The sequence below is a fragment of the Strix aluco genome, chromosome 3 (assembly GCF_031877795.1).
Source record: "Strix aluco isolate bStrAlu1 chromosome 3, bStrAlu1.hap1, whole genome shotgun sequence".
Lineage (NCBI taxonomy): Eukaryota > Metazoa > Chordata > Aves > Strigiformes > Strigidae > Strix > Strix aluco.
The window spans coordinates 63,536,838-63,559,131 of record NC_133933.1 but is presented as its reverse complement, the minus strand read 5'-3'; the positions used below and the strand labels follow the sequence as shown (position 1 = coordinate 63,559,131).

The following is a 22,294-nucleotide window of genomic DNA, read 5'->3' as shown; positions in this document are numbered from 1 at the left end:
GATTAGAAAAATGGAGTTAGTGATGATGGGTCAGCTAGACAGCAGAGATAATGCCTACTCCTTTTGCAGTAACTGCTTCTTAACTGTAAAATTTTCTTTAACTGACACAGTACATGGACTATTAGGAAACAGCTTTGGATTGGTTTTCAGAAGTACCATGAACAGGAAGTTTCCCAAAATACTGAATTTTTGCCTAGCAACCCAAGCCCCTATAATTAGACCCTTAGATACAGACTATAAATGATGATGAAAAGATACAAAGAAGCTGGGGGAGAAACACTTGTTTTGGATTTATTTACATTCTTTGCTTGCTGTTTAAGTACTGACTGTTATAAATAAAAATATACTTTACCTGCCCATACTGAGTCCTGAGAAGTTAGTATAGCGTTTGATAAAGGAACACATTCTAGAGTGATAGGTAACTGTACAGCAATTTATATCCATCAGCAACTGCAACTGAGAACTAGCGGCACAGACATGAAAGAAAACAGAAACGTGGTTCTCGTAGTGTTACTTTCTGATTCCATTCAGACAGAATTTAAATGAAGAACTACTTGCACAACTTGGGAGAATGAGAATTTTGAACAAGATGTTCTTTAGAGCAACACCATTCATCAAGATATGGCTTAGTAAAATTCAAGGAAAGTAAGAATTTCTCCCAGTTTCGTTTAGTGAAGTCCATGACGGTATCTGTCCCACAGGCTTAAACAAAAAAACCCTTATGAGCCTGCCAGAAAAGACTCGATTTAAAAGCCGCTTTGACAACTTTTGCCAGTTTTCCCTCTGCGCGATTGGGGCTCCCGGGGCCACTGAACGCGCCCCCGAAGAGAGGCGGGTCACGAGTGGGCGGCTGCCAGCGGCACACCGAGACACCAGCGCCGCGGGGAAAACCTCCGGTGCTCGAGGACGTGCCTCACCGGGGCCCACGTTACCGCCCGGGCTCACAGGTGAGCCCCTCCGCCGGAGGAGGAGCAGGAGGAGGAGGAAGGGCGGCTGCGTGTCCCGGCCCAGCTCCGTTTCCTTCCGGGTTGCGGCCCACAGCCGCCGCCTCCTCCTCCTCCTCCCCCCGCGCCATGGGGGCGGCCGCCGGCGGGGACGCCCAGGAGGGGGCAGCGGCGGCGGCTCCGCGGGACCCCGGGCGGGGGCTGCCGCTGCCCCGGCGGGGCGGGAGCTCCGCGGCGTCCCAGGACAAGCTCTTCTTAATCAAAGGTGCAGAAAGCCCCCGTCTCCCTCCCCTCCCCTCCCCGCACGGGTCGGGGACTAGCCGCCCGGCTGCGGGAGCCCCGTGGCCGCCCCTGGCCGCGCCGCTTGCCCCGGCCAGCCATGCCGCAGGGACGGCGGCGGCCGGCGCGCGGGAGGAAGGCGCTTCCGTGCCCCCCCTTGCTGTGCCCGAGGTCTTGCCCCACTCTCCCGTCCCCGGGGAGGAGCCGAGGCGTTTGGAGACGGCCTTAGCCACGGCTTCTGAAGTCCCCTTCAGCGGTCGCGGCGCCCGTCGCCCCTCAGCCCCTTGACTCCGGCGCGGGGGCTACGAGGCCGGCGACAGGAGCCGCCGCCCTCCCTCGCCCCGCAGCGGGGCGGCGGGCGGGGCTCCGCTCCCAGCCCTGCCGGGACGCCCTGAGGCGGCAGGAAAGAGGCGGCTGGTGCGGGCTATGGGGAGCTTGGCGGAGCCAGCAGGACCCCGGCCGCGGGAGCCGAGGCCCGTGGGGAGCCGGCCCTCGCCGCGCGGCCATGGCGGCGCTGCCTGCCCCGTGGGCCGTCCCTGCGGCTGCGCGGGCTCGGTGCGCCCCCTGGCGGAGCGGAGGCCGGAGCTGCTCCGGCTCACCCGCCCCGGCTGCCCCGTCAGTTAATTCAAGACCAAGTTAAGAAGTTAATGAATTCCAGACCGATTATTTCTGAAATCGGGGAAATGTTGGTTAGTAGACCTTAGGATGTAAAATGCGGCGGGCATGCAAAGTCCGGCCAGCGTGTGAGGTCTTCCTGATCCCAGGCGGAAGAGGTACTTCATAAATGGCATTGACATGAGTACAGCAAATTTCTCCATCACACTAATAGGATAATTAATTTTTAAAAAGTGTGACCTAACATAAACACGTTTTGCTTCTCACTGCCTATTCAGGCCAGTTTTGTAGCTACCTAACCTGGTATTAGGAAAGGGAAAACAGGCTGCGTATCAATAGTTGTAAAGGAAGAACTTGTAACCCCCTGAAATGTTTTAATTTTAGTATGAATCAGATGGTTTTGTGCAGTACGCTCAGTCTTTGTAACAAGCCTTTTTCTTAAAAGTGGGTATGTATGGCTACGTGTGCCTTTGATGCAAGAACTAGAAGGGATCAAGGGACCCCAAGTGACTTCGGAAACACTCTGAAAGAGCTGCGAAGTGAGGAATGCTTTCTATCTTGGGAGAGCTTCCTGCTAGTGTCATTTTCTTTTTTTAGATAGAGCATTAGAACATAAAACAAAGCTGAAGAACAAGAGTTGCTTATGGAGTGGTCTTCAGAGGTACTGGTGGATTTTTAGGTGGACATTTGAAATAACAAGTGATACAACAAAAAAAATTGCATCTTCCTTTTGGGGAAGGGTGAGACGTAGCCATAGAACAAGACAATTTTAGTAGCCTGGCTCTGGAGTGAGAGAGAAATTTTGAAATACTGTGAAAAGGCATTCTGGGATTCAAATGATTTTGTGTGTGTATGTGTGACTTGAAAATATGTACACTTGCCATTCATTTTCAAAATGCTCTATTTCAAACTATGCTTTTTTGCCATATTGAGTTAATGTAAATAATGTAGACAATTGTGCCTTTCCTTTCAGCATGTGCTGACAGATCTTAATTTTTCAGGTTTTATTTTCAAAATAGGTTTAGTTCTGTGGTTTGCAGGTTTTTTTCCTCCCCTTAATAAACAAAATCTTAATTTTTATTTCTTAAACTTTTCTTGGCAGGTGGAATTTTTCTAGGTACCGTTGCTACAGCAGGAATGATAGCAGGTTTTGGCACCACACTTGCCATGACAAAAAAGAAGAACCCAGACTGGTTCAGTAAGGTTTGTTCCTTTTAAACTATTTTCCAACTGTGTCACACAGGAAATAAGAATGCATCAAATGCTTTATAGAAATCTGTATGTGGAGTTTGGCTGTACAAAGTTGATGGTAAAAGCACTAGACTTAGTTCAAGTCAGTAGAGGGGTAGGATTAATTTAAAAATCAATTCAGAGCTAACACTGCCAAATACTTTAGTACTTGAGATTAGCTGAAGTACATAAAGCTTACACTGTTTGCTGGAATCATACTACTGCTGTAGAAAGGGATATAATTGACGGTCCATTTTGATTCTGTGATGTGAACACACTTACAGTCACGAGCCTGTATCACCGCAGTGATCCAGTTCACCATGCGGTCCCACAGTGCTGCGGTGAATTGGGAAGGGAGGTACCTGCAGTAAGGATGGGAATGAGGAGGTAGAAAGCCTGTAAGCTGTGGAATATGCAAGTGGACTCATTCAGTCAAAATTTAAGCTCTCCACTCCCTTCCCACTGTGTAAGGGGACTGATGAGAGTGAGTAGTGGCTTGGTGCTATGAGATCTGGTGGCCAAAAGTAATCTGATCTTGTGCAATTACTAACAGGATCCACCTGAGCATTCTGAAGAAAAAAAACTGCAAAGCAAAACTAGCAATTATACCATGTTGGTACATTAATCTGAAATACAGCATATTTAATTGAAGAATGCTTTTTTCCTCACTAATGCTTTGTTACTGCCAAAAACGTCAAAAATAGGCCCTTAAAATTGATCAGGCTTGTCTCCACTGAGCCCTTAAAATACAAGATGTATTACAGATGTTTTTAGGGAGCTGAGAACTGATCAGTTGTGTTTATTTTTAAAATGTTAATTCAATAACATTGCATATCAAGAGAAAAAAATTCTTCCATTGCACTTTCTATCACTCTTTATCTATTTTTTTTAACTTTTTTTTAAACTTCCTTTTTCCTGAGCATTGCATTTTTTCCAGCTTGTGCATAATCTTGGCTGTCTTGAGCTGTTGTGTTATCAGTGTGAAATTTATCAAGAGTGACATTACATTGACATCCGAGAATATATATATGCTGGAAATGGTACCAAGTGATACATACCATTTCAATTTTTGCTGAAAAACCGTATCTGCTACTATCTGTGCAAATGAATTACAACATTTTGCTAGCAAAAATCTGTGATTCCTGGGCCCCTCAACTTAAATACTGCAAAGTGTAGAAAGATGCTTTTTTGTTAAAGTACTTGTAGGTGAGTAATTTCAAAAGGCAAGGCTAGACTTTGAGAATGTTACCTGTCTATAGAGGCTCTCTGAGGTCACCAACATGGTAAACAGTTTTGCAGTAGCATTCTTACATTTATAGTTAGTTACTGCAAGTCATTTTTAATAACACATCAGGTATAATAACAGAAGTGTAACTATGAATAAGTACAGGCGATTGCATCCTTCTTAGATGTTCAATGCCTAAATATTATTTTTATCCATGTTAAGGTGAGGCCATAGTTTGACAGGTACTTTAAGCAAACATCAGCCAGCATTGCTGTTGAAAGAAGTAATTCAACCAGCCCTTAGTTTCTGGCAATTCATTCCTGCACCTGTGAAGGCACCAACACTTGTGTTACAGGGTTGGTGAGATGATACTGGTTAATTCTACTTTTTTTTATTTCCTGCATTAGTTTTAGTCCAAATCAGCCTCTGATCCCCTTCACTGCATGACTACAGTGACTGTGCTGTCACAAGCTTGGGGGAAAGTCCGAAGGAATGAGAATTAATGCTTAGTGTTGGGAAGAAATGCAAGACCTATTCTTTCAGCACCTTTGCTGGCTTGTGCCAGTTTTTGTGTCTATGAAATGGTGGCTTGCAAGTCAGGTAGAAACAGGAAGCAAACATAATGCAGCCTGGGACAGATTTAAATAGCTTTATGGGAGGAAAAAAAAATAGCGATTTAGAGGGGAAGCTGTAGCATCACATCATGGCTTCATGACTGCATGCAGACTTCCAGGAAGTATGAGACCCTACTCTTCTAGAGTAGCGTCAGTGTTACCAGCGAGAGATAAAGGTGAAATTGCACCTACTGTACCTCCTCTGTAGTAATGAAGTAAAGTAAATGTAAGCATTTGTAGGACTGGTGCCCAAATTGACTCGAAACTGAGATTGCACAATCCTATTTAGTGACGAACCACTGCAGAGACCTTCAGTTAAGAAATGATTGGGGGGGTGGGGGTGGTAAAATTAAATGCTCAGATGCAGCAGCCTCCTTGTGGTAAGTGTCCCATTTTTACCAGCATTTATCCAGGTGTTTAATTTTACAATGGGTTAGGTCATGCAAAACAGTGAACACGCTGAATACAATCAACCAAACCAGTTGAACACACCATTTATTTTAGGCACTGCTTCCTTTCAGACACACTGTTATCCACAAGGGGATAATTACAGAATTGAGGCCTGTGTCTGACAAAAACAATGTCATTTTTCCTTCTCCCACTTCCTGCTTATATCCTCTAGAAGAAATGAATTAAATATGAAGCATATAGTTTGGTAACCAAATCAGCTAATTCTGCCCTATATGTTCCTCCTCTGGTTTTTAGAAAGACTCAAGTATTATTTAGTAGCTTATTTTTTAAATTAAATAGTTGCTTTTTAAAAAAAATACAGGAGCAGTTATGAAGAAAAAACAATCTGTGCATAGAATAATGGACTCATGAATAAAACTCAGTTCTCTTAAAAATGTTCTTTTGTTGGTGACATCTTTTTCTCCATGCTACTGTTGTCTTTTAAAATTTTTTAGTGTTTCACTAATTGGCTTTCGCGATGCTCTGAACAGCATATCTGATAATCGTATAACAAATGGTGTTGTTTACAGAAATCCTTATCTGTGTACTTAATACACCAAGGAATCAGCCTGTGACTGAATGCTGTTTGACTGCTGTCAGTAAAACCAGATCAATTGTTTCTATTCACCACTTTTTTTCTGGGGCAATCAAGCATTTAAATAGCATTCGTGTGGATTTATTTTGCCAGCAATTTTCACAGATAATGATTCCTATTTAAAGATTCTGTCTGGAGGATATTTTTGTCCATTTATTTCCCATCTTTCAAATGGGAGAAATTTTTATGCATGTCGTTGTATATGGTTAGACTATGGAAGCAGGAAAAATGTCAGAAATAATCATCAGCATTTTAAATCTACGCAAAGCAGTCTCTACTGAAAGAGTTATGAAAGTTCATTAGCTGTTGTAAGGAAATAATAGGAAGTGGTATAATAGTGTGACTCAAGATCTCTGTGCCTGTGTGCATGTATGTGTATGCTTACAGAGCATTGTTTTGTTAGCTTCCACTTTGGGATGTCCAAATCTGAGTAAGTAAGGATCAAGATACATTTTGCTTGTGCCCTTTGCAAGTGTGTATTTGTCCTTGGGTAACTGGCCTACAGCTAAATCCTAAGGAAAAGTGATAATGCTGAGGACCATCTGAGGATCATTTTAACATTTCAGTAGATACAAAGCCAAGAGGAAAAAACTACTGGTGCTATTTCACTGACCAAATGCCATAGTGATACACACTACATATGTTTATTTATATCAAAGAAGAAAGAACCATTTAAAAAAAAAAAAAGTAAATTCTTTTTAAAGCAAGAATACAAAATATTTTTTCCCCACTTTTTGTGATGAAAAGTGCAGCTCTTCAGCATGTTTTGGAGGAAAATTTTTTGGATCCTTCTGCAAGTTAATTTCACTTTTCAGTATTTTAGACTGTAAATGAAAACTGTATTGAATACGTTTGTATGTTGCACTCTCATTTATGTTTACCTCTGAGCAATAATTGGTTTTTTTTCCCCTGAGATACCCAGTAAGTAAGTAGGACTGTTCAGTTTTGTAAGGACCATGGATGCCAGTCTTTAACAGTTATGTCCTGGTTTAGCCAGGATAGGGTTAAGTTTCCCCAGCAGTGGGCGGGGGGAGCTCTAGCCGGGTTATTCATATATCATGCAGACGTCACATCCGGGTGCCGAAGCGAGACGGGTCGGTTAACACGTGTGTTATGCCATCGTGCTTCTCACTGCTGTATTGGTAGATATTTTGCTCTGTTCATTGTTATTACTGTTATTCTTATTGTTATTGTTGTTGTTTGTTGTGTTGCTGTTGCACTGTTGTATTAAACCTTTCCTTATTTCAGCCTTGGGGCTTTGTATTTCGCTCCCTTTGTGGGGGAGGGGCAGCGGCCGCGTGGTCTCAGACCCCGGCAGGGACTAAACCACCACAACTTTGGTGCCCAACATGGGGCAAGAGAGGGCTGAAATAAGGACAAGAGGAGAAGGTGTGTTAGAGCAATCTGTTAGGTGTAATTTTTTCTGTTTTTATTTGTATTGTTTGATAAGAAACGTTTGCAATGCTGACCAATTTGCTTGCATGGTGGGGCTGGATTAATCCTTATATCCACTGTGCATTCCCAGTGCTGATGTTTGTTCTCGGTGGAAAATGTATCAAGGGTCTTGGTTTGCTGTATTGGCTGCAAACGGCTTATAATATGGTTGTATCACTGCTTGTGGGGGTGAACTGGTATCTGTTTGCTGCCTGGGCTTTTGTTAAGGGTCTCACCCCCTCTATGGGTGAGCCAGGGGAAGAGATTCTCTCGGCTTTTGAGAGTTTCAGCTATCCCTGGAGCCTCCTGGCCACTGTGTTTGCGGTACGATCCTTTCTAAATGTCTGCCAGATCTTGTTTTGGGCCATGTGGTACTTCTCCAACAATAGCACCACCCGGAAACCTGCCCTGAGGGCAGATAGTTGTAAATGGCAAGGTGTGTGGGAAAAACTGGGCAAGTGCCCGAGTCAGTGGTCACCCCCAGTGCTTTGGGATTTCACTCCTGAACAAATGGAGAGTCCTGATAAACTGGTGGAATATTTGGAAAAGGTGTGCTGCCAATCTGACAAACCCCGGGAGACACAAGTCGTTGCGATGTGCTGGGGGCTTGCCCATGCCTACCGTGTCATTTTTAACGCTGTTCACTGCCCTCAAGGGGGAGAAGGGGCTGCAGGATCTGGAAGTGAACCTGCTGGTACAGCAGCTGGGCCAGGGGGACAGGCAGTGCCAGTACCAGTCGCCTCCACCAGCACAGCAACTGAGCCAGAGGCACAAGCAGTGCCAATATCAGTCGCCCCAATACGGAAAACCAAATATACCAAAAAATCCCCTTGCAGTGCACAGGGTGATAATGAACCAGGCCCATCACGAGAGCAGAGGAAGAGCCGGAGGTAATCATCCGATCTCTATCCCTGACTGAATTGCGAGATATGTGGAAGGATTTTTGCCGCATTCCAGGCGAGCAAATTTGCACCTGGCTGCTCCGATGCTGGGATAGTGGAGCTGCTGGTTTGGAATTGGAGGGGAGAGAGGCCAAGCAGCTGGGACCTTTAGCCAAGCAGGCTGGTATTGACAAGGCAATAGGGAAACGGGCTCAAACCCTCAGCCTTTGGAGGCGACTCCTGCTCGGTGTGAGGGAGAGGTACCCCTACAAGGATGATGCTCTATGTTGGTTAGGCAAGTGGACCGACATGGAGAAAGGCATTCAAAACCTCAGGGAAATGGCTGTGTTTGACATGGTCTATGGTGATCTGAATGATGAGCAGTCACCAATGGATCCAGATCAGGCCCCTTGCACACAGTTGATGTGGTGGAAGTTCCTGCAAAGTGGACCAGAGGCACATTCCAAAGCATTAGCAGTAGCGTCCTGGTGGCGAGACACCCAGACTCAGACAGTGGATGAAGTGATTATCCAGCTCTGGCAATATGAGGGAAGTCTTCCTTCCTCCCAACATGCTTTGGTTTCAGCTGTAGAGGAACTGTCTCAGAGGCTCCAGAAAGTGGAGGAGGACATGTCCTACGTTCCACCTGGACGGGCCAATGTCTCAGCTATTAGAAGGAGGCGTTTCCCCACCCAAGAGAAGGGCAGTGGAAGACACACACCACGGGGCACCCTGTGGTTCTTCCTCCGCAACCATGGGGAAAACATGAGAAGGTGGCATGGACAGCCCACTTCCGCCCTAGCTGCACGAGTACAGCAACTGAAAGGAAAGACCACCATGAAAGGGGAGTCTTCCAAGAGAGATGCAGCTCCAGTGTCCAGTCGGAAATCCCCCAGACAGAATAGAATGGCCAACAGTATGCTTGACCCTCTTGAGGGGACCAGGAAGTCATTCTTGCAGGAGTCACTCTTAGATCAAGTGAGTGATGGTGAGCAGGATTAGAGGGGCCCTGCCTCCAGCCAGGTGGAGGAAAGGGATAATCAGATTTACTGGAAGGTGCGGATCCAATGGCCTGGCACATCAGAACCACAAGAATATAAGGCCTTGGTAGACACTGGCGCACAGTGCACCCTGATGCCATCAAGGCACAGTGGGGTCGAATCCATCTGCATCTCCGGAGTGACAGGGGGGTCCCAACAGCTGACCCTATTAGAAGCTGAAGTAAGCTTAACTGGGAAGGACTGGCATAAGCACCCCATTGTGACTGGCCCAGATGCCCCGTGCATCCTAGGTATAGACTACCTCAGGAGAGGGTACTTTAAAGACCCAAAAGGGTACCGGTGGGCCTTTGGTATAGCTGCCTTGGAGGAGGTTGAGCAATTGTCCACCTTACCCGGCCTCTTAGAGGATCCCTTGGTGGTGGGCTTGCTTAAGGTTGAAGAGCAGCGAGTGCCAATTGCTACCAAGACGGTGTACCGGCGGCAGTACCGCACTAACCGAGATTCCCTGGTCCCCATCCATCAGCTGATCCGTCGACTAGAAAGCCAGATCAGCAGAAGGTGATCAGCAAGACTCATTCACCTTTCAACAGCCCTATATGGCCAGTGAGAAAACCTAATGGCGAATGGAGACTAACTGTGGACTACCGTGGCCTGAATGAAGTTACGCCAGCGATGAGTGCTGCAGTGCCGGACATGCTAGAGCTCCAGTATGAGCTGGAGTCGAAGGCAGCCAAGTGGTGCGCCACGATTGACATCGCTAACGTGTTCTTCTCCGTTCCAATAGCACCAGAGTGCAGGCCACAGTTTGCGTTCACTTGGAGGGGTATCCAGTACACCTGGAATCGATTGCCCCAGGGGTGGAAACACAGCTCCACCATTTGCTATAGACTGGTCCATACTGCACTGGAGAAAGGTGGGGCTCCAGAACACCTGCAGTTCATTGACCATATCATTGTATGGGGGGACACAGTTGAGGAAGTCTTTGAGAAAGGAAAGAAGATAATTGAAATCCTCCTAAAGGCTGGTTTTGCCATCAAACAACAGAAAGTTAAGGGGCCTGGAAGGGAGATTCAGTTCCTAGGAATAAAATGGCAAGATGGGCATCGCCACATCCCAATGGAGGTGATAAACAAGATAACAGCCATGGCCCCACCAACCACTAAAAGGGAGACTCAGTCCTTCCTGGGCGCTGTGGGGTTCTGGAGGATGCACATCCCAAACTACAGCCTGATTGTGAGCCCTCTCTACCATGTAACCCGCAAGAAGAATGACTTTAAATGGGGCCCAGAGCAACAACAAGCCTTTGAACAAATTAAGCAGGAGATTACCCAGGCAGTGGCCCTCGGGCCAGTCCGGACAGGGCAGGAGGTTAAGAACATGCTCTACACCACAGCCGGGGAGAATAGCCCTTCCTGGAGCCTTTGGCAGAGAGCACATGGGGAATCCCGAGGCCGACCTCTAGGCTTTTGGAGCCGGGGATACAAAGGCTCTGAAGCTAACTACACACTGACTGAGAAGGAGGTACTGGCAGCATATGAAGGAATTCGAGCTGCCTCAGAAGTGGTCGGCACTGAGACACAGCTCCTCCTGGCTCCCTGACTGCCGGTGCTGGGATGGATGTTCAAAGGAAAGGCTCCCTCCACACATCATGCAACAGATGCCACGTGGAGTAAATGGGTTGCGTTGATAACACAACGGGCTCGAATAGGGAACCTCGACCCCCCAGGATTAGTGGAAATGATCATAAACTGGCCAGAGAGCAAAGATGCTGGGATGTCACCAGAACAAGAGGTGAAACGTGCTGAGGAGGCCCCACCATATAACGAGCTGCCAGAAGAGGAGAAGCGATATGCCCTGTTCACTGATGGGTCTTGCCGCATTGTGGGAAAACATCGACGATGGAAGGCTGCGGTGTGGCATCCCACACAAGAAACCACTGGAGCTGTTGAGGGACAAGGTGAATCGAGCCAGTTTGCAGAGGTGAAAGCCATCCAATTGGCTTTGGAGATTGCTGAGCGAGAAAAGTGGCTGAGGCTCTATCTCTACACTGACTCGTGGGTGGTGGCAAGTGCCCTGTGGATGTGGTTGCAGCAATGGAAACAGAACTGGCAACGCAAGGGCAGACCCATCTGGGCCGCTGAAGTATGGCAGGACATTGCAGCCCGGGTGGAGAACCTCATTGTGAAGGTGCGCCATGTGGACACCCATATACCCAAGAGTCGGGCCACTGATGAACATCAACACAACCAGCAGGCGGACCAGGCTGCTAAGATTGAAGTGGCTCAGGTGGACTTGGACTGGCAGCGTAAAGGTGAACTGTTCATAGCCCGGTGGGCCCATGAGACCTCGGGCCACCAAGGCAGAGATGCAACATACAGGTGGGCTCGAGATCGAGGGGTGGACCTCACCACTGACACCATCGCAGAGATTATCCATGGATGTGAGACGTGTGCTGCAATCAAACAAGCCAAATGGGTGAAGCCCCAGCAGAATGAAGATCGATGGATGAAATATAAATATGGAGAGGCCTGGCAGATCGACTACATCACACTGCCACAGACCCGCCGAGAGAAGCGCCACATGCTCACAATGGTGGAAGCAACCACTGGATGGCTCGAAACTTATCCAGTGTCCCACGCCACCGCCCGAAATACCATCCTGGGCCTTGAAGACCGAGTCCCGTGGCGACACGGCACCCCAGAGAGGATTGAGTCGGACAATGGGACTCATTTCCAAAATAACCTCATAGATGCCTGGGCAGAAGAACACGGCATCGAGTGGGTCTACCACATCCGCTACCACGCACCAGCCTCTGGGAAGATCGAGCGCTACAATGGACTGTTAAAAACTACATTGAAAGCAATGGGGGGTGGAACCTTCAAACACTGGGACACACATCTGACAAAGGCCACTTGGTTAGTGAACACAAGAGGATCTGCCAATCGAGCTGGCCCGGCTCAGTCAAAACTTCCACGCAAGGGGACTTGATTGTGCGTGAAAACAAACCGTGAATTTTACTGTGCTTTTGTTAATTTTTCTTTGTTAATGCTAATTGCTAAATGGCAACTGGATGTGACGCACATGGTATAGAATAAAAGGGTGGATTATGTCCTGGTTTAGCCAGGATAGGGTTAAGTTTCCCCAGCAGTGGGCGGGGGGAGCTCTAGCCGGGTTATTCATATATCATGCGGACGTCACATCCGGGTGCCGAAGCGAGACGGGTCGGTTAACACGTGTGTTATGCCATCGTGCTTCTCACTGCTGTATTGGTAGATATTTTGCTCTGTTCATTGTTATTACTGTTATTCTTATTGTTATTGTTGTTGTTTGTTGTGTTGCTGTTGCACTGTTGTATTAAACCTTTCCTTATCTCAGCCCCGGCGCTTTGTATTTCACTCCCTTTGTGGGGGAGGGGCAGCGGCCGCGTGGTCTCAGACCCCGGCAGGGACTAAACCACCACAAGTTACCATCTAAACTCTATGTTTCCATGTGAAGAATTGAACAGTGATCCTTTGGGGGGGAAAAAAACAAGCCCTCTTGCTGACACTTACCGCTGTGAGCAAGAAGATTATGTCTGTCCTACTGCTGTTGCGGGCTACACAGATTGAAGCTGTCCTATACTAAATACGTACAGTAAGGTGGTTGTTGTGACGTGAGAATGGCTGGCTAATGGTGAATATGTGGTGAGAATTGATTGATGTCAGCTGGCGTGTGGCTGATGCCCTTGTAGCTGCAATGTGCATTTTTGTGCTGCAACAGAGAAGGTTTCGTCATGGTTGGGACCCCACTGTGACTGAGGCTCTGTTCATCTTGGCCTGAGGTGGCTTTTTCAAGTGACAGTGTTTTGTGTTTTCGGGACATGTCCCATGGCAGATTCTTACGCCGCAGTATCTTAACAAGTGGTTAAAACCGCCTACTCTTTGTTTCTGACAAAAATGGGAAGTATGAAGACAGCAGAGCAATTTCTATGTTGCCACTTGGTGAACTCTATAGGGGGATAGGTTCAGCATTGTTGTTTGCTGTTTACAAAATTTTCCTAAGTAGTTTCCAGAGCTCCTTCAGAGTTGCAGCCCCTTGAAATTAGTCTCTCAGTCACTATTATACCCTCTTCGTGTCAAGCTGAAAGCTACTCAGGTTCCTCCAGTTTCCTCATCTGCTGTTCCAGGAGTGCAGATCAAGACCTGTAGGCCAACAGTTGTCCCTCACCCATACCCCCCAAGAAAAAGTACCAGAAATCAATGATGTGATGTCACTGGCATAAGGTCTTGTGACTGGTTTTGATTCAGTTTTGTATTTTGACTGGTGGGATAACTGAGGGTCAGATTCTTGTGCCCACAAAACAGTTGTCTTCAGCATTTCTGGGTAACAGAAGTCATCCCCAGGTGGTACTGGCAACCGTGAAAGCTGCTCCTGGTGGGAAGGCAGCTCATCCACCTCCTTGCTTGGTTCTTCTGGTCTGCTGGCAGCTGTAACAGTTTTTGTGGCCACATTAGTACAACTGGCAAGTCAGGAAAAAATCTGTATCACAAAGTTAACTTTTTTAGTGCATGTTTCTTTCCAATTATTGTTCACTTTTTCTTGACCACTTTATATTTGGTTTTAGGGGATTACTGCCACGGCTGCATTACCAGAGAGTGGTTCGTCACTGGCCTTACGAGCCCTAGGATGGGGCTCGCTCTACGCATGGTGTGGAGTTGGATTGCTCAGTTTTGCCATCTGGAAGGCTCTGGGTGTGCACAGTGTGAGTACCAAGTATGATCCCCTCAAATACTATATATTCACCACATGTAGAGTGACTAACCAGAGCGTGTGCACACAGAGAAGGTGATCTTACATTTGCAAAAAAAGGGATGTTGTGGGAGAGACAATCTTGGGGGAGGAACAGTTTTGTTCTGCTTATGTTTATTTGCACAGATGTTTCAGATTCTTCACAAAAGAGCCAGTGTTCTAATTTAGAGACTAAAATAGTAGCTGCAAACTTTCTATATCCTTTGCTTATTGAAGTGAAGGCTACCCCCTGAATCCTATCTTTAGAGCAATCTGTTTATTTGTCCAAGTTCCATTTTTTGCATCAGGACACTGGGGACATAAGAAAAACTGAGAAGAAACCAGCTTGCTTTCTAGTGCGTTTCTGGAAGGGGCAAGGGGGCAGAAGATTGAGTTTCATGTGCAATAGAATGATGGTCCATGACATGCCACGTCAAGGCAAAGAAACTTGGGAAGCATCTGTATGTCCCAAGAGGCTAAGGCTATCTTTAGTAAATTGCTGACGTCCAGAGTTTCACAGTATTGAGCATGAACACTAAAGTTCTTGTAAGCATTTTTGTTTGCCTCTAGTAATGAGCCATGACTTAAGCGTCCCCTGCAGCTCTAAGTTTGGCAAAACTGTCTGCACCCTCTTTAGGACTAGGAATGAATAGACTGCCTTTACTTTCCATGGCAAATTATTTATATATTCAGCAAAGCGTCTTCCAAAACTAAAAGGAAGATACTACTTCATCCCAGTACTATTCTTATTAATATTTTTATTCAAGTTCTCACTTCTTGTCTACTCTGCTGATGTATCCTGTAGGTCATGATTTGGGTCCCAACATACAGCACTACACAATCCCTTATTCCTTAGTTTCCAATGTTGATTCTCAGTAAGAGCCAGTAAAGGAAGGTGGAACACCAAAAAAAGTACAGGAGGACATAGGAGGCAGCTACAACACATTTTGTTTAAACTCAAGTCCTCCTTGTGAGGCTGTAGTGGAATGGCAGAGTAGGGGGAGGAAGAGTGGGGAGTACCGATTTATACTCTGCATGCTGAGCTACAACAGTCCACTCAGCTTACTGTCAGTTATATCATCAGCCAAAAGGATTCATTTCACACTATGCTGCCGATTCTTATTTTCATTCCATCACAGTACTTCTGGTCCTGCTGAAGGACAGCAGGATCTGACCCTAGTCTGCAATTTACGTTAACTGTTTCTCAGTAAGCTTAATTTTTACTTCCTTGAGAAGTACTGGCCTAGACCCACAGTTGCCTGGTTTTCCTGTGAGGCTGCTTTCCTTGAGACTGTCTGACAGAGAACATCAGCATAAGCTTGAGATGGCCAAGCCCCAGGACATGTCAGAGTCTGATGGGGGCTTCCGGCTACCTGACAGCAGGGGCTCTTGTGTCAGAAGCATGCAGCACACTGCAGGGCATTTCAGAGACTGGTTGAGCATTCCTAGTCAGAAAGCTGCACCTTATTATATTCTGTGTTGTGTTAGTGTTGAAAGGAGGTGGGGCAAGCTGTATTTTAAGAGGCTCTTGCAAATGCTTGTTGGTGTTGGTTTCTGTTGTGGAGTGCTTATGTTTCACCGTAGTGCATGGTGAGAACTGCAGGCGCTCAAGAAAGCAGATTTCTGTCAAGAGACTGTGTCTGCACATGATTTTGAGCAGCTCGCACGCTGCTCTCCACTGACATATTTACTGTATTCACTACAGACTTTTAAATTCCCAGTGCAGAAAGGAAACACATACAATAGTGCTACTCATTATTGCAGAATCAAAAGTTAGCAATTTATCCATTTCCTGTCACACATTTCTTTTTCCTGTTTTACTATAGATCTGTTAAAATCAAGTATATATTTGTTTAAAATTGCTGGAGGTATGAAAGCAGAAGTATGTTAGAAATGAAATATTCTGACCAAAGAGGTTCATTAACATTAAAAATATATTTCTAGAATAAGTGATCTTTGATTTTTTTTTTTAATTGTTTTTGACACTTTTTGCATACTGCTTTAACATAACAGGAGCAAACACTGACTGTTGAAAGACAGTATTTTGGTGCTTAAATATCATCTTCCTGAACAGCTGAGATTAAATAAGGGTTATAAACTGGCTGGTATATTATTAGTTCTGGACTCTTAAACATATGTTCATTTTAAGAAGGGCCTGCTTATTTATTTTCCTATTTCAGGGAATCATTGTGGTACTTTTGAAAATTCTCAATTGCTATCATGTAAGAAGCGATAATTAACAGTCAGTTAAAATACTTATTTTTAAGAACACATATTAGATGCTTATATTGTGTGTAATAATTATTAGATAGCCACAAAAATAAATTAAGTTTTATTTGTGGGAGACTATTTACTGAAGTTATCACTGAGTGAAATGAAGTTTCTTTCCGTGTGAACTGTTCAGACCACAGAAGACACTGTAGATTTTACACTAAGTGCAACACTTTCAAACGAACATTTCAATTTCAGTTAAACATTTTAAAAAGAGGCAGATTTAACTGAATAAAAATGTCTTGAGTCTTCAGTGTGGTTGAGTGCTGTGAGTTCATTTGCTCTGTAGTACACGTGGGTTCCAAATACCCGTAGAAGTTCCAGTTACAATTTCAAACCTAGCATCAGGTATCAAGATTTGAAAGCTATGAACTTAAGGCAGACTTTAGCCTCTGACAGTGCTATATTGTATGTGACCTGAGGGGAGACTTGACTCACTTTGATGCCAGGAATCTGTGTGAACTTAATAACTAAAGCCTTGGCAGCTGGACAAAGAGAAGAGGAGGTTCTGCCCAGCCTCTTCACCTTACTGCCTTTAACAGTAATCAGTTGCCTTTGGGACCTGCTAATTAGTAATCTGGCCCTCCTGGACAGCAGCTTCATTTGTTTAAGAGCTACTGGTAATACTGGTAACATTACCGACAGCTACTGTAGCCTCTCAATATTAAATTGTTTCTCTTGATACGAAGTTGTTAAGGATAATAAAATTCTGATTGTAAGCTCTGCAGATGCTTCATTTAGCAAACAAGAAAGCTGCTTCTGTCACATGCAGGAGTACACTTGACTCCAGTGCTTTCTCAAATCATTGCCAACTCTGTCCCTGTGACTATCTTCATGGGATCTTAGTGAATAAAGGACTGACCTTCACTTGCAGAGTTTGGAGAGGAGTTCCAAGTTAAGTAAGACTGAGTTGCTGAGTGTTGTTTAATGGCTCATGTCATCTCCAGGAGTAAATATACAAGAAGACACAGTGGAAAATCAGACATGACAGGTTAGCAGGAATCGCACCAAAAGGAGTAAGAGAGCTAGGAGATATTGAAGCGTAGCTGGTTTGGCCGGGAAAGCTATTGAGCAGTTCCACTCCTGACTGGCCAGCCAGTGGGGGTGGCTGAAGTTGGTGCACACCACAGCTTGGACAGGCTGGCTTTACAGCAGGAGGAGAGCAAAGCTCATCGGTGACTCCAGAGAAGTGCAGCAGCGAAAGGTGTGCCCAGCGCTCTTTGCACGTTGAACCCCGCTCACATTAGCCATGGAGCCATGGACGATTCAGCTGGCGGGACTGAATTGCCCTACCCCTTCTGGCAGCGCACGGGCCGTAAACCTGCTGTGACCCTACTTGCGTTAGCAGGAAGAGCTGGTGAGCATCTCCCGCACACCAGAAAGGGCAGAACTAAAGCAGCAAGGTGCTGGTACGACTCCCGGGGGGGAAAGTCTGTGTTCCTGCCCTCCGGTGCCAAGCGCTGAGCGGGTGTTGTGCCCCCGGGCGGGGCCGGGGCGCGCCCCTCTGCTGCGCCGCAGCGACACCTGCTGGCGGCGGCGGGAACAGCAGCTCGGGCGCAGCGCCGGCGGGAAAAAGCCCGGGTTGTTTTCCGGATTTAATGCTTTTAGAACGACCCGGATTTTAAAACAAGCAGCACAGTAGTGGCCAATGGTGCTGCCGTTACTTAGAGCCCAGAAGAGTGGTTTCACTTGGTATTGTGGCCAAAATGCTGATTTTTGATGTTCAGGATGCATTTCCTATCAGCAGAAATTATCAACGGGACAGTGAGTGATTGATAAAAATATGTATTACTCTAAGCTTTGCGACAGTTTAAATTATCTTGTCATCACTTACAAAGTCAGAGATGAAACGACCAGAGCACACTGGCACAATATTTCCTTGATGAGTTGTAATTGCTGTAATTAATCTGGGTCCGTCATTCTGAAGCAGCTTCCTGATTGTGCAGCAGTTTGTGTCATGGAAGGAAACTGAAACCGCAGTTCAGAATGCCTCGTCCTTACACCTTCTTAGACAGCCTGTGCTTGCCATAGAAGCAAGTCATTGCTCAGATCTGCTGCAGACTCTGAGGTGATGCACCAGCTCTGGTAGTTCTGGATTTTTGTTTAATCTTTGTGGTTTATTGGTTCTAAAACAGGGCTGTGACAAGGCCTACTTCCAGCTCTTAAATGGCTTTATTGTTAAAGGTGGTTCCCTGTAGCTTTACAGTCTGCTGCTTTTTATGCCAGTGTGAAAACCCAGGGGTGATAGTAAGTAACTGATCTTTATATCTTGGTAAGGGATATAAAAGATTTTACGCTGTCTCAGGTTGGGTTGTTAATATCCCCTGACTGCAGTTACCACTGTTGTAATCTGAGGACAGGCTGGTAAGTAATAAACCCTACTAAATTCCAGTCAACTCTTATTCCTAAATGGAAAACTGATGGATCAGTGAGGATAGGTTTCATAATGGTTTAAGTTCTATTTTTCAATAATGTAAAAGAGAAATCTTCATTTTCAGAACCTAGGAGATGGTGGTTATCTAGTTTTATATTGTACCTGTTGCAGAAAATAACCAGCTGTTGGTAATAGTCTGACTTTAACTTGCCTCCTGCAATCTCTTAGTAAAATATATAAAGTCAGGTCACCTTTAATTATCTGCGAGCATAGAAGCTCCGTCTATATTAGCAAGTATCATCGACCAGCAGCACTGGGGCAGTGGAGCAACTGGGGGCTGAGGGCCTGACATCCCCGTTCCAGGGGATTTTTAAAACTGGACTGACTCTGGCCTTGCCCCATGGCTTGAATGCCTGTTTGCAGTTGGAGTATGTTACGTGCACTCCTAGAACGCTACTTCAGTTTTGTGTCACTCTAAAGAAACCCAGTTCATGCATTTTGAGACTGTTCAGCAGTATACAAACTCATGCCCAGTAAGCACAGACAACTGGGAGATTTGCTTCCAAAGAGCACTCCTGATGTGAACCTGGGCCTCATCCAGACACACCAACAGCCTTCCTCTCTGAGGTGCTTTACGAAATGGAAGGACATGTGCAATGTTAAACACAAGCTTAATAATTGATATCTGGCTTAAAACAAAACGGCACCACCTTTTTTATGAAGTATATTTGCTATTTAACAACTTCCCCATCATGGCATTATTTTCCATGGCATTATCTTACAGGGTTTTGAGCTTGCTACCTCAGAACCCTGTAGTTGCCCACTCCTGGTGCAGTGGACTGTTTTCTGATGCAAAACACAGAGGTTTTGAAATAAATTTTGTAGAAAATAATGGCTTTGGCCAATTTATCATTTAAATTTTGTAAAAGTTGAATAGTAGTTGAAACACCTTATTTCAATATTCTCCATATGAAATGCTCAATGAAGTTTTAAATTTTCAATGTGGGGAATAAATGGTGTTTCACTGAATAAAAATTTTTAGAAAAATTCAAAATTATCTTAAAACTGTTGTTGTTACAGTTGACCTAAACAAGTATTTTCACAGAAGCTTCAAAAACTTAAACCTTTCTTATTTACTTATTTTACTGGTGTTATGATCCACCACACTTTTTTGTTGCTTGGAAAAATGTTAGTTTCACAGTTTTCTAGAAGTTACAGTTGAGTTGTAAACCCTTGTTTTAAATAAGCAGGTTTTTGTTTTTAATTAAACTTGCAGCTATAGAATATAGACATATATAGAATATATAGACAGGTATTAAAACATATCTATGAATGCCTGATGTTCTTCTTTCCTTTTTTTTTTTTTTAAACTATCAGCGATTATGAACCTTCTTTTAAAAGCAGAACAATACCCTCAGCCCTTGTAGACTGAAGCATGCAACAATTAACAAACAAGATAAATTATGCTTTAAAAGCCCTTTTGCTCTTCATGCCCTCAATAAATCAGGTTTTATTTCCTCAGAAATAAAAGCATTCTTTCTCCCATAGGAAAAGGGCCAGGATGATTCATATGTAGGTTTGTGAGATTCTGATTGTTGCTTCCACATCTGTTCCATGGAAAGCTGGAAAAATAGTGAGAAGTATTGCCTAGCAATTTGTGACTAATACAGTTATAAAATATTAGTTTATCATTTTTATGGTGACTCCTAATGAAATATCCTGTTTTTCATTGATCTTATCCTTTAAAATATAAACTGTCTAAAACAATTGCACAGCTGTGAAGAGACATCTAAAACAATTAAAAGTAATACAGAGAATATATGCTTGCCATGGTTTTGTTGGTAAGGACATTTCCTAGGTGGGCTGCTTTTCTCTAGAGAAAATCTAACCTCTAAATCACCATTTTAAGCGTAAAAATAATAATGTGCCCCTGCTTATTTTGAGAGATATTTGATATAATTTTGTGAGACTAAAGTCATAGGTACAGTATAAACACAAAGGAGTATTGGCTTTAAGGATGGATTAGTTTAAAAAATAAAATGAGAACACGGAGGCATAGTCTTAAAAAATTGCCAGGTTTGGCATCTGTAAATAGTACTAAGATCTATAGATCTCAACCAAGTATAGGTATATTGCAGTGGCTAAAATTTTTATGCTAGTTCATAAATGAACAAATGTTGCTATAAAAGCAATATATCTCCTAGAATAATTCTAGAGTCATTCCTAGATTTTTTGTTGTTAGTTTTATTTTATTTTGTTCTAGTTTTATTTAATCCTCACCTAAGTATTATTCATGAAGATTCTATTCCTTATCATGCTTATGTTTGATTGCATAATTAAAACATTTTTTCTTTTCTATTTCATGATCATATATTTCAATTTAAATCAAATCTGCCCAGTTTTTTTAACATTCTTTTATTTCCTCGATGCTTATTTAAATTCAAGCTCTTAGAAAGAAGATGGAGTACTAGTACAAGTTAGCACTTCCTCCTCCTGTTTATACGGGGTTTTTTCTGTGCTGCTTATATTACCTAATTAGTTTGGTGTGGAGAAGACCTGCCTCCACACATATGTACTGCTAGTATTTTATCCAAGAAGTAAAGAAAAAAAAAAGTAACCTATGAACTTCACTGTAAACTTGATAAGGCAGAATGCTTATTCAAGGAATAAGATCATAATTTTCCTACTGGAAGGCTGCTACATCTGCTTTATGAATAGGACAGCTGTAAGTATTTCAAAAATATGGGAAAACTATAACTGTAGCTGTTTTGAGGAATTACTCTGCTGTGTCTTGGAAGAGACTCATAGCTGTCGGCTGCTGCCAACCTGTTAAGAAGCTAGAAAGAATAAAACAACATTCAGCCTTTGGTCTGAAATTGCCTCTGTGGAGCAGTTCCACGTCACCATAAATGGATGAGTGGACTGATCCACTTCTCGGCTGTGTGTAACTGTGAAGTATACATGTACAACTAAAATCCGCATAAAAGCTTATCTGATAGGTGCGAATTATTTGTGCTACATTTTGGTCCCATGGGATCTTCCTGTGCTTCAAGTGTGGTGGTATGGCCATGCTTGTCTTACCCTTCTGTAGGGTCTTCCAAGACGCCAGCTGCTCTGCTTGCCTGGAGGTGCCCAGCTGTCTCCTGCCCGGCTCTGGGTGTCATACTGGCTCTGACAGGTTTCCTGCGTGGAAATCAGCCCTGGTCGTGGCGTCGAGGCTTATGCGTCACTGAAGAGTTTTAGTTTTGTGCTGGCTCTTTTCCTAGCCATGAATCTCACCTGTGGATGATACATATCGTGAATTCCTGGACATACAGAGGAAAAAATTATTCAGGTTGCCCTTTTCAGGAACTGTCTGCCTGCAGACAATCCATGTTTTTACTTTAATTCAGAAATCCAAATTACAGCACAGAAGAGCTCATAGAGTTGGGACACTCATCCTGAGATTTTGGGTCCATTAACCAACTTGCTTTATACATTTAGATATTTAACTATTTTAAATTTTAAATTACTTTAATTTTTCAAATTGCTTAGGGTGACTAAGGAGCAATGACTAATACACCATAATAGACTAATCACGTGGATGTCCTTTCCAGGCACCCAGATTTGAAAGT

The 22,294-nt window shown here is 44.4% G+C and overlaps 1 protein-coding gene and 1 long non-coding RNA gene across 2 annotated transcripts in view; one reads left to right on the top strand and one right to left on the bottom strand.

Annotated features, from left to right (window-relative positions):
• Nucleotides 1-809: 809 nt before the first annotated feature.
• TMEM242 (transmembrane protein 242) overlaps nt 810-22,294 on the top strand; it is a 29,326-nt gene continuing 7,841 nt past the window's right edge. Inside the window, exons 1-3 of the mRNA XM_074818836.1 lie at nt 810-1,209; nt 2,941-3,041; nt 13,872-14,009. Of these exons, the coding sequence (XP_074674937.1) occupies nt 1,074-1,209; nt 2,941-3,041; nt 13,872-14,009 (375 nt within the window). The 5' untranslated portion in view covers nt 810-1,073. The remainder of the gene's footprint in view (nt 1,210-2,940; nt 3,042-13,871; nt 14,010-22,294) is intronic.
• On the bottom strand, nt 13,527-21,936 carry LOC141921032 (uncharacterized). The gene is made up of 2 exons (XR_012622529.1): nt 21,762-21,936; nt 13,527-13,734 (listed from the first exon to the last, which is right to left on the bottom strand). It is a non-coding gene; the product is annotated as an uncharacterized LOC141921032 (long non-coding RNA).